The 14,309-nt window shown below is 41.9% G+C and overlaps 1 protein-coding gene across 1 annotated transcript in view; it reads right to left on the reverse strand.

Annotated features, from left to right (window-relative positions):
• col7a1 (collagen, type VII, alpha 1) overlaps positions 1–1,569 on the reverse strand; it is a 40,633-nt gene extending 39,064 nt beyond the window's left edge. Inside the window, exon 1 of the mRNA XM_068652397.1 lies at positions 336–1,569. Coding sequence (XP_068508498.1) covers positions 336–422 — 87 coding nt within the window. The 5' untranslated portion in view covers positions 423–1,569. The remainder of the gene's footprint in view (positions 1–335) is intronic.
• Positions 1,570–14,309: the final 12,740 nt, after the last annotated feature.

Here is a 14,309-nt window from a genome sequence, read left to right on the forward strand (position 1 = left end):
TAAAAAACAACCCAATTTGGGTTAAATTTATTATTTTTTTTTTTTGCAAAAGAACATAAAATTGATTCAAATTAACCGAACATCCTGGATCCATTTTTTAAGCCCGCTGTATACTTTTAAAACAAAAAAAGCCACAATCTTATTCAATTGATAAAAACAAGCAATAAACCAAGATGAAATTGTTTTATATGATGATCAAAAGTTAATGCTTGCAAGGATGTACATGCAAAACATAATTAAAAAGGCAACATTTGATAAGATCCGAAGCAGTTCATCAATCATGCATTTGATCTTGTCCTTAAATCAATATTAAAATGAACATTGTGACACCTCACCTGAGATTCTCGACTGCTGCTCCCCGCCTCTCCACCTGTAGGATATCCCGCCGACGCTCCGTGTCTGCGGTGCGCCACAGCTTTCATACAACTCGTCTGGAGGAGAGCGTCAAGACTGCAAAAGTTTTTGTTTTTTTTCTCGGTTACTGGGACAGCTTTGCTTGGTACAGCCTCAACACAAGCACCAACATCAGGGGCGGCGGAAGAACAGTTGAGACTTGTTCGGATGCCTAAAGGGGACTGCTGATTTTTCTCCTATCTGGAGTCAGCCTCCTTCTTTTTTTTTTGCCTTTTGTCCCACCCTGCCGCATGTGCCGGAGCTGCTGGAATACATGAAAGTGGATCAAAATGACTTCCTGCCTCCGTCAGGATTGGTTAAGATACTCACCGATGTAGATCAAAACTGATTCTGGATTCAAACCTGCACTCAGATAAAAAGAATACAACTTCAGGAGTACAATGACTCCAATTAACAGGAAAACCAATTAAGGTGAATTGCAATTTCCTCAAACTTCAATCAATATCCTAACAGGGAATTTGTTAGCTTTACCTGACCCACACCTAATTACACAAACTTTGCATAAACCAGTCATCACCGGTGCCCACCTGTAATTTCAAAATCGGCACCACAAATGACAGCCTACAAAATGATCGTCAACATAAATCAGTACCTTTCCCAAACAGATTCAATAAAAGTGTGTGGTTATAGTTCTCCAAGGGCGTAAACAGGCAGACTGAGAGGGGCCTGGAGAAATCAGTGTTGGGCAGATGTGAATGGCGCTCTTATAAAAGCCATCTTGCGGCCCTCATGTTCTCCAGACGAGTCTTTATGAGCCTGCGTCGGGATAGTAAAGCGCAATGGGTGGATCTGCTTCCATCTTCACTTTGCACACAACATTCCATCTCCGATCCGCAGTTTAGCAACTTCAATGCATTCTATTAGTCTGCTGGAGGTGAAGAACATGGTGTACTCATTAAGGTGCTGCTATGCGTCACCATGTGGTGGGCTTCCAGTCATTTTCTTTTCCGCTTGATAAACACATTGTTGTGGGAATGGATTTTGGGTTAGGATTCCCGTTGTTATCCAGAGCGACCTTAGATGCTTCCTCCCTAGAGATGTTTTTCGAATCAACTTTTTTTCTTGTGCAGCTCGGGCCAGGCTTTTTATGTTGGTCTGTAAATAGTGTCTGTCCTGATGAGTAACAGCAGGCGCACAGTTGCTTTCCTCCATGACAGTAGCTGGGGAGAAAAGAAGCCTTTAACAGTCAAGTTAATGATGATCATTGGACAAAGTAAAAGATAGGCCGTGATGAGTTGTGAAAACTAAAAAGGTTGTCACATCCAGCAATTTGACTTTTTAACCTTTTGTCCCTAGTGACAGTCAACTTCTACTCTGTCATTATCTAGTTTGAACTTTTCTACCTTGAAAGGGAGATTCCAATATAATTCTAACTTGTCTGGCCAGGTAATTTATTTTAAAAAAATGTGTTGTTATTGTTCTGCCATTAAAGTTCCACAGTTTTTATTGTGTCACTTAAAACAAAAATTGCCTGAAATATTTTTTTTGAAATTTCAAAATAAAATAATTTGCCATTATTAATTCATTTGGTATCAGTTCGGTGTAGACACTCTTGTTCAAAAACGAATTCTACCGGCAGACTTCACAATCTCATTCATTCATTCATCCCAACTTGCTGTCCGAACACGTCAGCTTGAAAATACAAACATAAACCTCGACATTCCATTTTGGCAATGTATACATACAAAGGTTATATTGTTCATAAGTATATCACGAATGATGATTTATTGCCGCACTTAACCCTCTTTGAAGTGAATGTTTGCAGTGCGCCCGTTTTGACCTGCAGTGGAAACAATGAGAAGGCAGCATCTGACATTAATACAGAGTTTCTCAAAACAATGCGCTTGCACTAGCGTGTCTGAACACAAGATGAACATACGGCTCTGTGCGTCGGGCGTGATTCATCATTCATCACTTAGAGGAGGGACGTTCTTTTCCTCACTAATAGCAATGCTGGTAAAGTGTCAACACTGATCAAAGAATGTAAATAGGAATGAAATATTTAGGAAAAACAGAATGTGTTTGTATTGTGTCGTCAACATTGCTTGCAGATGTAGAGAAAACAAATCTGACGCATTTGCCATATTTGGAATTTTGGCCATGCAGGTTAATACTTACCTTTGCAGACCTCACAAAAAGTCTCAGGAACAAGTGCCTCGAAAGGCTTTCAAGAGCAAAATGATTGACAGTGGGCGTGGCTGCACATAATTGGTAAATTGCTATTGGTAGGTCCCGGAGCATGTTATTTTTATATTTTTTTTTTCACTAAAACGTGCCTGCGTAAATTAGCTGCCCTGCAGTATATGCATGAAAACTGGCTTTTGAAAAGTGCCAAATAAAGTCATCAACCATTCACACTTTGAAAAGCTTCAATTAAACACAAAAGAAAGAATGATAAAATACCTAAACAGGAGTTGTTAATGGCGTTGGACCATGCTTGTGAGATATACAGATTCACCAGCAGAGGGAGCCACACGACAATGATACCACTGTATTTGAATTCTTGACTCCTAAAACCTGAAAGAAAACGTTTGAGGATTAAAATAAATAAATAAATAAATAAATAAATAAATAAATAAATAAATAAATAAAATATTCATGTTCGAACAATTCAAAAAATATTCTTTCAAAGAATAGTAATCATTCAATTAAATATTAATCCAATTGATTTATTAGGTGATCAATATTTGGTGGAGTTTCAGTTACTCAGCATCAGGAGTTCTCCACTCACTGTTGAACCACTACTGCATACTTTGACTGTGTTTTCACTTTTCACCCTTCAGGGTCACCCCCATTCTCAGACCTGTCAGTGACACAACGACTAAATGGAGCCTAATGCTTTGCCCCCCGTCCTCCCAGTCTGGGTTATTAACGCATCATTATGTCGCATGTTTACAGTGCCTAAACACACAACTGATAATCAAGCAGCCGCTGCGCTTTTATCGGTGAAGAGGAAGAGCAGATGAATAGACAAATACACTGCCATTGATTAGTCTTTCTTTCAACATGCTTATAAATAATCTCTACAGAAAGAAATGCAACAAATACTGAAAGGCTTTCCTCATCAGGGATGAGAGCGCTGTTCTGTCTTCAAGGATGCACTGAATGGACTCCAGCCTAGTCTTTTGAGGACATAATTACACAGCAGCCCTCCATGTTGGATGGGCTGTATGCACTGCTTACATAGATTGGACATGATGGACATTTCCTTCAATGGAAGTTCTTGTCTGTCTGGTGAGCTAGCTGGAGAGAAGATGAACAGTGATAGATGACCAGGACTGAATTTGAATGGGAATGCAGATTTTCTGAATAATTGGGGTGCATTTAGTTGATGTAGTGGGATTACTGTGTTTGCAGAGTATAGAATGCCTTTTGAAATTCATATACGAGGAAAGCGTCAGTGCGACAATAATGTACTTGTGTTTTTGGAGTGATGCCCTGCGGCTATATCGCTAAGTCATCTGTTAGATTACAAAGCACAACCAGTTTTGTGCATGATACTTCTCAGTTTGGGAATTCCAGGTGGAGTCTTTTGATGTGTTACAGTTTCAGTGTGCGTGTCCGTACTTGTCTGAGTTGCATGAACAACCTCTGTCTTGTTCAGCGTATGTATTTCTTCCTACCTTCGTGGCCTTCCATCTGCTCTTGTTTGTCTAAACTCGCTCTGCTTACTTGGCAAACACACTCTGTTTTCTCGAGTGACTTTTTGTCACCCTGTCACACTCCTGCCCTGACCCTCACACACAAACATACTTGTCTAACATGTGCAAACTGACGTTTTGCTACAAAAAAGCAAGTGTGCCAAATTTATGGATGGATTGATGGACGGACAGATGGATTGGAGGGCTATTGAGGATGGGAGTAGGGGGATACAAATGTGTATATAAAAGTCAGTAAAAATGTCTTGATGTTTGTAGCATCTGCCTGATCTGTTCTTCACATTGATGTCTATGTGTGGAGCTGCAGGGGCCTGGCACCCATCACACACAGGAAACAGGCCCTGGCGCTTAAGACACAGGAAGTGCAGTACAGACAGGAAACAGTGCCTCAACTTTTCGTGCACGTCTTACTCCTCCATCCCACTGCCTCCTCGCATCCTAAAAGAGGTCCGCGGGGCTATCCGCCACACGGCACATCTGACAAACTGCTTCATTTCTCAACAGTGCTTCCAGTCTCACTCACCCAACATCCCCGGAGCCAAATCTGGTGTTTGGGTCTCTGGGTTCAACTCTGAGGTCAAGACGGAATGATCAAGACTTTGAAGATTAATACGCAAGCACCATATGTTTCTTCTTCAAGCGTGGTAACCTAGCTAAAAACTTGAAAGCTCCACTAATGTCAGTTAAATTCAAAACAAATCAATAATTCTCAATATACTAGCTCACCAGCAAAATTGCCTGAAATGCAAAAAAAATCCTGTGCAGTTTGGTTCACCTATAGAAGACGAGATCTGATAAAAAAAAAAAAAAAGTGATAGATGTGAAAAAGTGAGGGTGAGTCGTCATGTCTGATAAGACTTCTTTGATTTGCGTGTGCTTCATAAGAAAAGATGGATGAGGCGTTTCATGTGAGGGAAGATCAGCCAATTGTTCTGACACTTGGAGCTGCCACTTAATTGAAAACCGACTCCCGGACTTTCTGCCCCGTCTGCCCTCATCGGCTCTTCTGAGACGGGGGGGCGACCTCTTTGGCCCAGCCCCGATGACCTCGCGTCGGGGCCAGCTCGCATGATTGATACTCACCTGGCTTTCATTAGTTGTCAATCAACACGCTCCTCACTCAGGCCGGGGAATAAATCTGAGCAGTTCATGGACTTTAATAAGACGAATATTAAAGCTATGGAAATCATGATCATAATGCTTTCCATAAGTAAAATTTAGTTTCCAAATGTCTAAAAGGATTTCGATCATTGCGCAAGGTTTCTCTTCTTTCTACCTGAATCTGTCAAATGATCGGTTCTCCTAAAAGCTCCTCATCTGTTGCTGTATTTTGTTACTCCAAACTGCCTTAGCTAACATGTGTTCAGAACAGCATACAGATGGACCCATGAGCTGTATGAATAGGAATGATCGAGACGATTACACGCACACACACACACACTCTGGAAAAAGTGTGCGGTCGCAAGTCTCCCGAGTGCTCATTTTTCCACATGTTGAATGTTGAATTTGCTCCACTCGCAGCACGTTTTATGGCAATGACAGTAGCCGAATGTAAATCAGTGCTCACGGCGAGCGATCAAGCGTGTCCACTCTGACCTTCCACTGCGCGTCAAGTTATTCCACGCAGCACCTCACAGCAGTGACCACTGGGGCTCCCAGCGTCTGCACGGCTCGTTGATCTCCACGGGCCTAATGAGCCAAGAAGGAAAGAAGCGGTCTTAACAGGCCCATTACACTCCCAACAAGACTTTGGCTTGACACCCTGGCAATATAACACGCCTTAAAAAATCACCCCGTGAAACCTTGATCTCTCGGTTTTAAATAAGTCAACATGGAAATGGAACCTTGCGGGGCGGCATATAAACATATTTGATAGACAGCCGCGAAGGACAACCGACCGCAAATGAATGAATGATGACGGCGGGTTCAAGGTATTCACTGTCCAAATAAAAGCTTAGCACAAGTTAGAAGCATTAAACCGAGCATGTTTACCTAGCTTGCTAAGCAGTTGTACCTAATAAAGTGGCCTGTGAGTACCTTTTGTCCAAACTGGCCTATATTTACTCATCAAGACTAAAAGAAGAGAGAACAACACACCTTTCATTAGTAACACAGTGGGTGCCAGAAGAAGGCGGGTCAGGCGGGCCCTTGGGGGGCCCTAAATCAAAAGGTTAACTGCCTTGCAAAGTGCTGTATGCCATAAAAGTGGGCATTGTTAGGAAAATGTCACCATTGTTTGCTAAAACTGTCATGATGTTTGCACTGCCCCCCCTCCAGGGTAGATATTTGTGGAACCAGATTTGTTGAATTAGTACCAGCAGCATATGAAATGTTGCATTATGATTTCCTGCAATAAGCAGAACTCATCTCACTGGGAAAGCCATCAATATATTGTCCAATCTTGTTTCAAATATAAAATGGTCAAATTATCCGACCTCAACTTCGGAAGGCAAATCCTGCCAAGTGAAGCAAATTAGAGAGTGTGAGTATCGGAGGAACTGATTTAAAGTGCAGCCTGTCACATCCTCCCGCTGAGTATGTTGTGGTATGCGGTGGGTATGAGCAAAGTGCCTCCCCTGGGAAATATTGTGTTACAGCTGCTGCTTTTTAGATCACAACCGGGATTCGGCAATGTTGCTTTGGATCAGCAGCGGATCAGGCAGGGCGAGTACTGAGGTCACATTTGGATAATGTTCCCTTCCTCGCTTTCCTGCCAGTATTTGGATCGTACCGCACGCGTCAACATGTACTGACTTGTTTGCATTTACTGTGATTTCAAAAGTTAAATTACACTATAGTTTTGTTCCTCAGCATACTGATTTTTTTTCCCTGTATTTTAAAATATTTTTCTGCCATGCATTAAATCATAATTATTTTAGGGAGAATTTTTAGGCTTTAATAGTTATTCCCCCCCCCCCATGTATTTCAATGAGTGTCTCATAATATGCAAATTCTGACTATACAGTAGATCAACAAGTTGATTGATCCATCTGATTGAATCTGCTAACTATGAAGTGACTTGACAAACAACATTCCACAACTTTGGCAACCTCTAATTCAATCTGCAAACCAAGTTGATGAGTTTAGTTTTGGGTTCTGAGCAGAGACAAAAAGGGAGGTGCAGTAGCTGCGCGGTGATACCTCGCATGCTTGCTTTGAGCCGAGGGTCGTTTCCTGCTTTTGCAGGAAACTCTCATATTGGAAACAGATTTCCTGCAACGCGTGATTGAAGCCAAAGTCCGAGTGAGAGCGGCCCGCACGTACAAACAGATGAAGGCCTTTAGGGAGACAGCAGCAGCACCCCCCCCCCCCCCCCCTTCTAGAGTTAAATGCTGTTTCCTTCATTATTTGTGCACTTTTACAAGTCCATATTTTCTCTCCTGCTTTTCCTCCTCCTCACTCAGGGGTTCATGTTTCACTGTTTGGCTTTACAAATGTCAACATGCCTGGGCGGAGGAGGTCTACCAGCCACGTTGGTATACAGCAAAAAAAAAAAAACGAGCAGAGTCTCGGTGAGATCGACTAGCTGGGGCCCAAACGTAAATACGCCATGCGACACACACTCACACTCGCTTTTAAACACTCAAGGGGAGGAAGTTATCATCTACGTGTCACCGTACAAGCAGACGCTCATCTGTTGAGTGTATAAAAGTGTCAGGAGAAAGCCTGGGTGACCCTGGACTCAACCCAAACAGATTTTGCGCCGAGCGCAACTTGCAGAAAGACACATGTCGGGCATCTGCGCATGCAGGAACAAGGATGCATTCTTTAGGATTTCCTTATTTGTATTGCTAAGACCTGAGGGCAGAACGTGCATGCCTCAACTTCATCTGTGAGTCCTCGCTGAATTTTTAATCGATTTCGCCATTAGGGAAACGTAAGTGGCTTGAAGCAACACAACTCTCGTCGGCAAGCAGAGCAGCTGCAGGTACATCAGCCGGTAGCCTCGACCATCCCTCACAGGGGCTGTAAAGCCGGGATTACCATGGTGATAACCTTCAGGTCAAAGGAAGTGTGCCAGGGCCGGCCGGGACCCCCCACGCTGCAAGCAGCGCATGGAAATGAAGCCATCTAATTTGATATTAGACATCTGTCTGCATCAATTCCATGTGCAGGGTCTGCTTTGAAATCATCTGCGACTCAATTGAGGAGAAATGAAAATAGATCGGGGGATGATTTCAAAATTGCATTCCTCATCTTGCCCCCCCCCCCCTCCCCTACTCTTTGTCCTAATGTGTTGGTGGGCCTCATCTTACCTTCCAGGTGGAGGTATCCTAGCAACCTGGCATGAGCTGTTCCTGCAGGCAGATGCGGGTGCTCACAACATCCGCCTTCCCTAGCATTTCAATTAATCAAAACATCATCTGTTTTTCCTACCGGGCTATGTTTTAATTAAACACACTCCTCGTGATGTCCCCATGTTGCTACACGTGCAACAAGCCACTGAGGACAGACAGAAACTGTGCCAAAGACTACGAAAAGGGAAAGAAAAGTTTTCCATGTATGTCGTGCGTTGTTTTGGAATTATATTTTACTCCAAGGAGAAGGACGCTGCCAAAGAACATTTCTGGACAGTTTCAGAGCGTGCGCTGTGACCTTAAGCAGGGAGAGAACGTCCTCTCTACGTTCCTGGCGCTTCCCCAAGTCTAAATATGAGCATCGAAACCTCTTCTGGTGCTTTAGTTTGGGTTGATGTTGGATGGTTTGTCTCGGCAAAGGCTCGCTGATTAAAACGGGAGAGGAATAGAACACGCCGGATCGTCAAATCGGCTCTGTGGCATGCACAGGCTGAATTTTTAGGGTCGGAAATGCTTTATGTCAAATTTCCATTCACTGCTTTGAATGTGTGTAACTTTTTACCGCACTTCCTATTTTCGTTCCTTTTCTTTATCCCACCAAGCCATCTTTCTTTCCAGCATGTTGATAGCGCATCGAGTTGATCTAATTATGCAACCGATGTTGGCACTTTCGAGGTGAGACTGCTGCACGGAGCATTCTAGCACCTTTGAGCTAACACCTGTAATGAGGTGTTTGCAAGTTGCACCTGGGTCGCATCCATTGCGTTTTTTTGATGAATAGATTTAATCAGACTGGCTTTTAACGTGCATTGTTGTTCCCTTGAGTTAAGCTCTTTTTAGCTATTAAGATCCAATTTGGGATAAATGTTACATCTTTGGCAGAGGTCGCCATTCTCCGAGTGACTGTAGCATTTTAATTTGCATTGATTTAGTAAATGCCATTGCATCGGCCTGGCCTGGACTATTCTCTAATGAATTAGTGAGAGGTAGCGCAGGCTTTTTTTTTTTTTTTTGCAATCTGCTGCCAATTATCTGGATTGTGCAGGGCCCGCAGTGTGAAGGCGATTACCTCACGGCACACCATGAGGTGTGAGAAAACACGGAAATGCTGAAACAGGACACTGTTCAGATGAGCTGGAGAACATCTGAGATTCACTCAAGAAAATTAGAATTGAGGCTAGCTTGTTTCCCAGATGATGGTGCCAAAGTGGGTTTTACAAAGAATGCTGAAGCTTCATTAGGAGTTTGGGGTGGAGGAAGCAAACACTTCTAATTAAGTTTAGGCCAGATTCGATTTAAGTCAGAGGAGAAGCATTTCCTCCAGCAACTGATTGAAAAAGTTGTCTTTATGCAATTTTCAAAGTGTCTTAAACAGAATAAGCAGATGTAGTTTTATGATCCCTCTACTACTTTGTGATTAGCTTGTGCTATGGGGTGTGTTAACTCGAATTTTTTTTCTCCCAGATTTGCTCATAAAACGGTCAGGGCAGGCAATCGTAAAATAAAAATTAAAAAAACTGTCCAATATTTACACTTGAGATTTTATTCTATTAGCCAATCAGGAAACTACCTGAAGCTTTTGCTTTTGCCAGCCACAGTGTAACAAATAATCGGGTTAAGTGCTTGTATAAAGTGTCTCGCAAATCGTTCACCACAATAAAAAATGACCAGAAAACACCCAAAATGTTCTGATAAGCCACAGCTGATAAGTCACCATGCTCCATATATGGCCCTTGCCGAGAAAGTGAAGCCATTCCGCGTCTCCCTCGCAGTTGTTTGGACAAGTTGCTGTAAACGTCTTCCCATAGGGAGGACTAGTCAAAATTAACTGCGCTCTTTAAAGTCAACAGCTCCCATTGCCTTTCTGCCTTTCTCCTTATATAGCCTCAAATTGCTCGTTTTGTTTGGCTGCAGCGTTACATTTCCCGCAGGGGTGGTGGACGGTGGGTGAACCCCTCAGAGAGGACATCACCGGAGGCAGACGAGGTCATTGGCTGCAGGCGCCTTTTAGCAGTAATGGATCCCCTCTTTGTTTTTGTGAGAGCCCCTTTGTTTTTGACTCTCAATATTGTCACACTCTTCTCTGAAATGATCAGCATCACATTGTGCAGCCACATAGAGGAACGGTCTGTCACGGGTGACCCTTATTGATCTTACGCCAGCTACCGTGACATCTGCTCAGCACAAATTGAGAAGTTTCATGTACAAATGTCGGCTACTCATTGTGCTGGGCTGTTGTAAAACTAATTCTGTCACTGGTTGTTAACAAGGCTGCTTTGTTTAATGGCCCGAGCACCATAAACAGGACACGGTCAGACTTGGCCATGTCAGTAGAAGTTTAGCAAATATGACACATGTGATGCTTAGAAAATGGTATTTTCCACAATGTTGTCATCTTGATGTAAATAAAATCAAAAAAACAAAAAATTTACAAGGCTATCTAGATTTGCCCAAAGGGTCAAGAGGAGCCACGCTTCCTGTCCTCCGGCTCACGGATACCCCTCCGACTGTTTTACTGGTTCTCTCCTCCTTCCGATTTATCATCTCAGCCATTGATGTAGCCTCTTGCAGAAACCATTAAAGACCAAAGAGTATCACCCCAAACCAGATGTTTGGCCCTAACCAAGTGCAATGTGGCAGCCATGCATACAAAGTCCACGACAGACTGATGAGCTGATCATAAAGCAGTGCACCTATAAGACGCCTGTTTTTAATTTGAACAAGCCTATCATCACACAGGATACGGTACATTACAAACTGAGATATGAGGTGAGTGATGTCAGGTCTCTGGTGAAAAAACATCTTCATTCCCCCTTTTTGGATATGATGGAATGCACCCCAAAGACTTAGAAACTCACAATTGACAATAAAACACACTGAAAAATGTAAAGTCCAACAGTTCACTTGTCAGGCAAAATGGATTTTTTTTTTTTTCATGATTCGTTGGACATGTCATGCAAGAAAACTCATCTTTCCGTCACAGCCCATCTAGCTCCTTCTCTTTACTTGGCAGAGGCATTCTTTTATTTATTTTTTCTTCCTAGATTAGTGGATAAACGATCATCTATTGAATGTTTAGATTATTTTTGTGGGAATGCACTGTCAGCAATTTCCAAGTGGGCAATCATTTTAAATCTCAAATATATCATCTATATATGTACCACCATTTGAGGACAATGACAGCATAAAGCATAGTTCATATAGTATGTAATTTAGCTGTCAGAGGCGAGAATGCACAGGCTGTTTGGAGTTATTTTAAGGTCTGGCGAGCTTTTCTTGCATGCAACTTTAGGTTTGATGGTCCCTAGAGGAAATGCAGGCTGAGTGTGGCGTCTGCTACGGCCAGATGGAGCTCCTGCACAACCAGGATGAAGAATTTCGGGGGGTAGATGTGATGGCCTGTGCTCTGTTACGGTTGGCAAGTTTCTGTTACCAATCAGATTTGGAAAGCAACGAAAATGACAATTTTCCCCTAAGTGGAATTTTGCCCTCTTTGTTTGCAGGAAACATTTTTATGACTTGGCTTGAGGGGAAAAGGACATAAATACTTTGAAAACCCTCGGCTGTGAAACTCCTATGATAAACCATAATTACGTCACTATTTCATATCTGGAAGGCGAGTGTAACTTTTTTTTCTCAGATTGGAAATTTGAGATTTAAGGGAAAAGTGACCACAAATTCAACAGAAATATAAAGAGTTGCTAACAATATTATCTAAACCAGAAAGTATTGCTTTATCTTGGGGCTTCCAGTAGAGCTGTATTGTCAATAGTCTAAAGTCAAACATCCCAGAAGTTCAAGATAAAAAGATAAAATATGTTGCAAACGGAGTCATTCCCGGCACCCCCACATAATATCTGCCTATTGCTCACGTTTTTATTCAACAAGATAATCCTGCCTGAAATCAAACACAACTGGACAATCAAAAAAAAAAAAATACTGTCAGCTAATTACATTGATGTTAGTCCTCTCTCATAAATTTATTTGCCAAGCTACAGCAATAATTCAACAAAACTGCGCACGTAATCGTATTTAGCATAGCACAGTGCGTCATCACGGTTAGCTCGGAATGACCAGTTATCTTTTCGATACTTTTCATCCCTCATTGATGTGGCCTCTGTCCACCACATTGGCTTGACTTGAGGTTTTCCTGTTTGTATCTTTGCTCTGTTCCCACCAGTAGAAGCATCAACACACACTGTAAATCATTTATATATATATATATATATAGATGTGTAAACCTCATGTATGGTTTGAGTGCTTTCATTTCTATTTATTTTGAATGAGGTGAAAGTTAAATCTCAATAATGATCATGTTTATACAACTTTTCCATGTTAGGAGTTCTCTATCCTGTGTTTGAGAGGAAAAAAATTCCCCCCCACAATAATAATTTGGCAGAATCTTTTGTAGTGTACCTAATGCTGTAACTTGGAGTGTATCATTTGGATATGTGTGACACCATTGTGTTTGGGGGCGGGGCGAGTGGCTGCTGACTAGTCACGAGGGTGCAACGAGGTGACAGAACTCCACAATGAAGTCATTACACAACATGGGGAGCTTTAGATGCAACATGTAAAAGTTGTGTTCACAATATGGCTACAAAAGTTTGATGATGACAGCGATAAAATTTTTACCAATGATTGTAAGTAACGGTGACAGTAACCGCACCGAAAAGGTAAATACTTCACTCTAGCCATCCTTCCTCATGTGACAGACACCATTAACGTGTCAGATCAGTTTCTTTAGTCAGATGAGACCAATCGGCAGACAAAAGTCACTTTGTGCTTCTTTCCATTTACTTCTGACCCCAATAGCTACGTAAGCACAAGACCAATTGGAGATGGACAGTGTCCACTTTTTGGAAAAATCACAGCGGATACAGACGGCATGTAACACTACAGTGGAATATCCATAAATCATTGCAATAATACAAAATTGTCCATGCATATGCACAATAAATATAAAAAGTCCACACATGACCAACTCATGACTGACATGTCGCCCAGACTTGTAAACACGAGCCAACGATAGAGGTAATGAAATCCAGGATGGCCTTAAACTCCAAGCCAGACATTTTATTGTAGGTCCCAAAAAGTCAAAAGGACGTCTGGTAGTACTAGAGGTACTAAAAGTATTAGTCGAGACAAAGTGCTCACTGTTTTCGGCGTGTTAAAAAAGATGCTGAGGTCGGGTTCGACACTCAAGATTTAATATTTGACCCAATCAGCGCTGGTCAGCCGCTCATGCATGGAGCATTTAGAACCGACAGCTGTGTTTAAAATCAATAGTCGTCCAGGTGCTGTGGAGAAGACCATCTGGTGCTTGCTAGCTAGCCCACCTCCACGGGGCTTTGTTGACACAGAGGACCATGAGCAGCTTGCACCTCGCTACCAGACAGAAACTTTTACCTTCACTAAAGTCACATGCTGCAGTGGAGGCTTTGGTTGCTGCTGGTAGTCAGGCAGAGTCAATCAGCATTAGGAGAGGGAATATATTTTTAAAGTTGGAATTTGGGATACTGATTTAATTTTGAAATAAAATGCATTCATTTGTTGAAGTGATGGTCCTTTCACAGTTGCCTTGGTTATTCACAATAAATATTATTGAGCGTTTTATTCAATTTACATATATAGCTGTTTTAGTAATGGCAGTAACATTTTGCCATTTCTTGATTTTATTTATTTATTTATTTATTATTCATTTATTTTATTTTTATTTTATTTATTTTTAGCTATGTGGAGCAGTTTTTTCCATCTTTCACTGTTGGTCATATGACATAAAAAGAATGTTTAAACAATTGGAATTTGTCAACGCGATAGCTCTGTTTGAAGTTATTAATGTATTGCCACACAATGGTGGAAGCATTTCAGAAGAAGCTTAATCACGATGACTCATGAACATCTGCTTTTGATATCTGGATTGGGGCCACGTTGGTGA

Source organism: Syngnathus scovelli, chromosome 11 (genome assembly GCF_024217435.2).
Source record: "Syngnathus scovelli strain Florida chromosome 11, RoL_Ssco_1.2, whole genome shotgun sequence".
Lineage (NCBI taxonomy): Eukaryota > Metazoa > Chordata > Actinopteri > Syngnathiformes > Syngnathidae > Syngnathus > Syngnathus scovelli.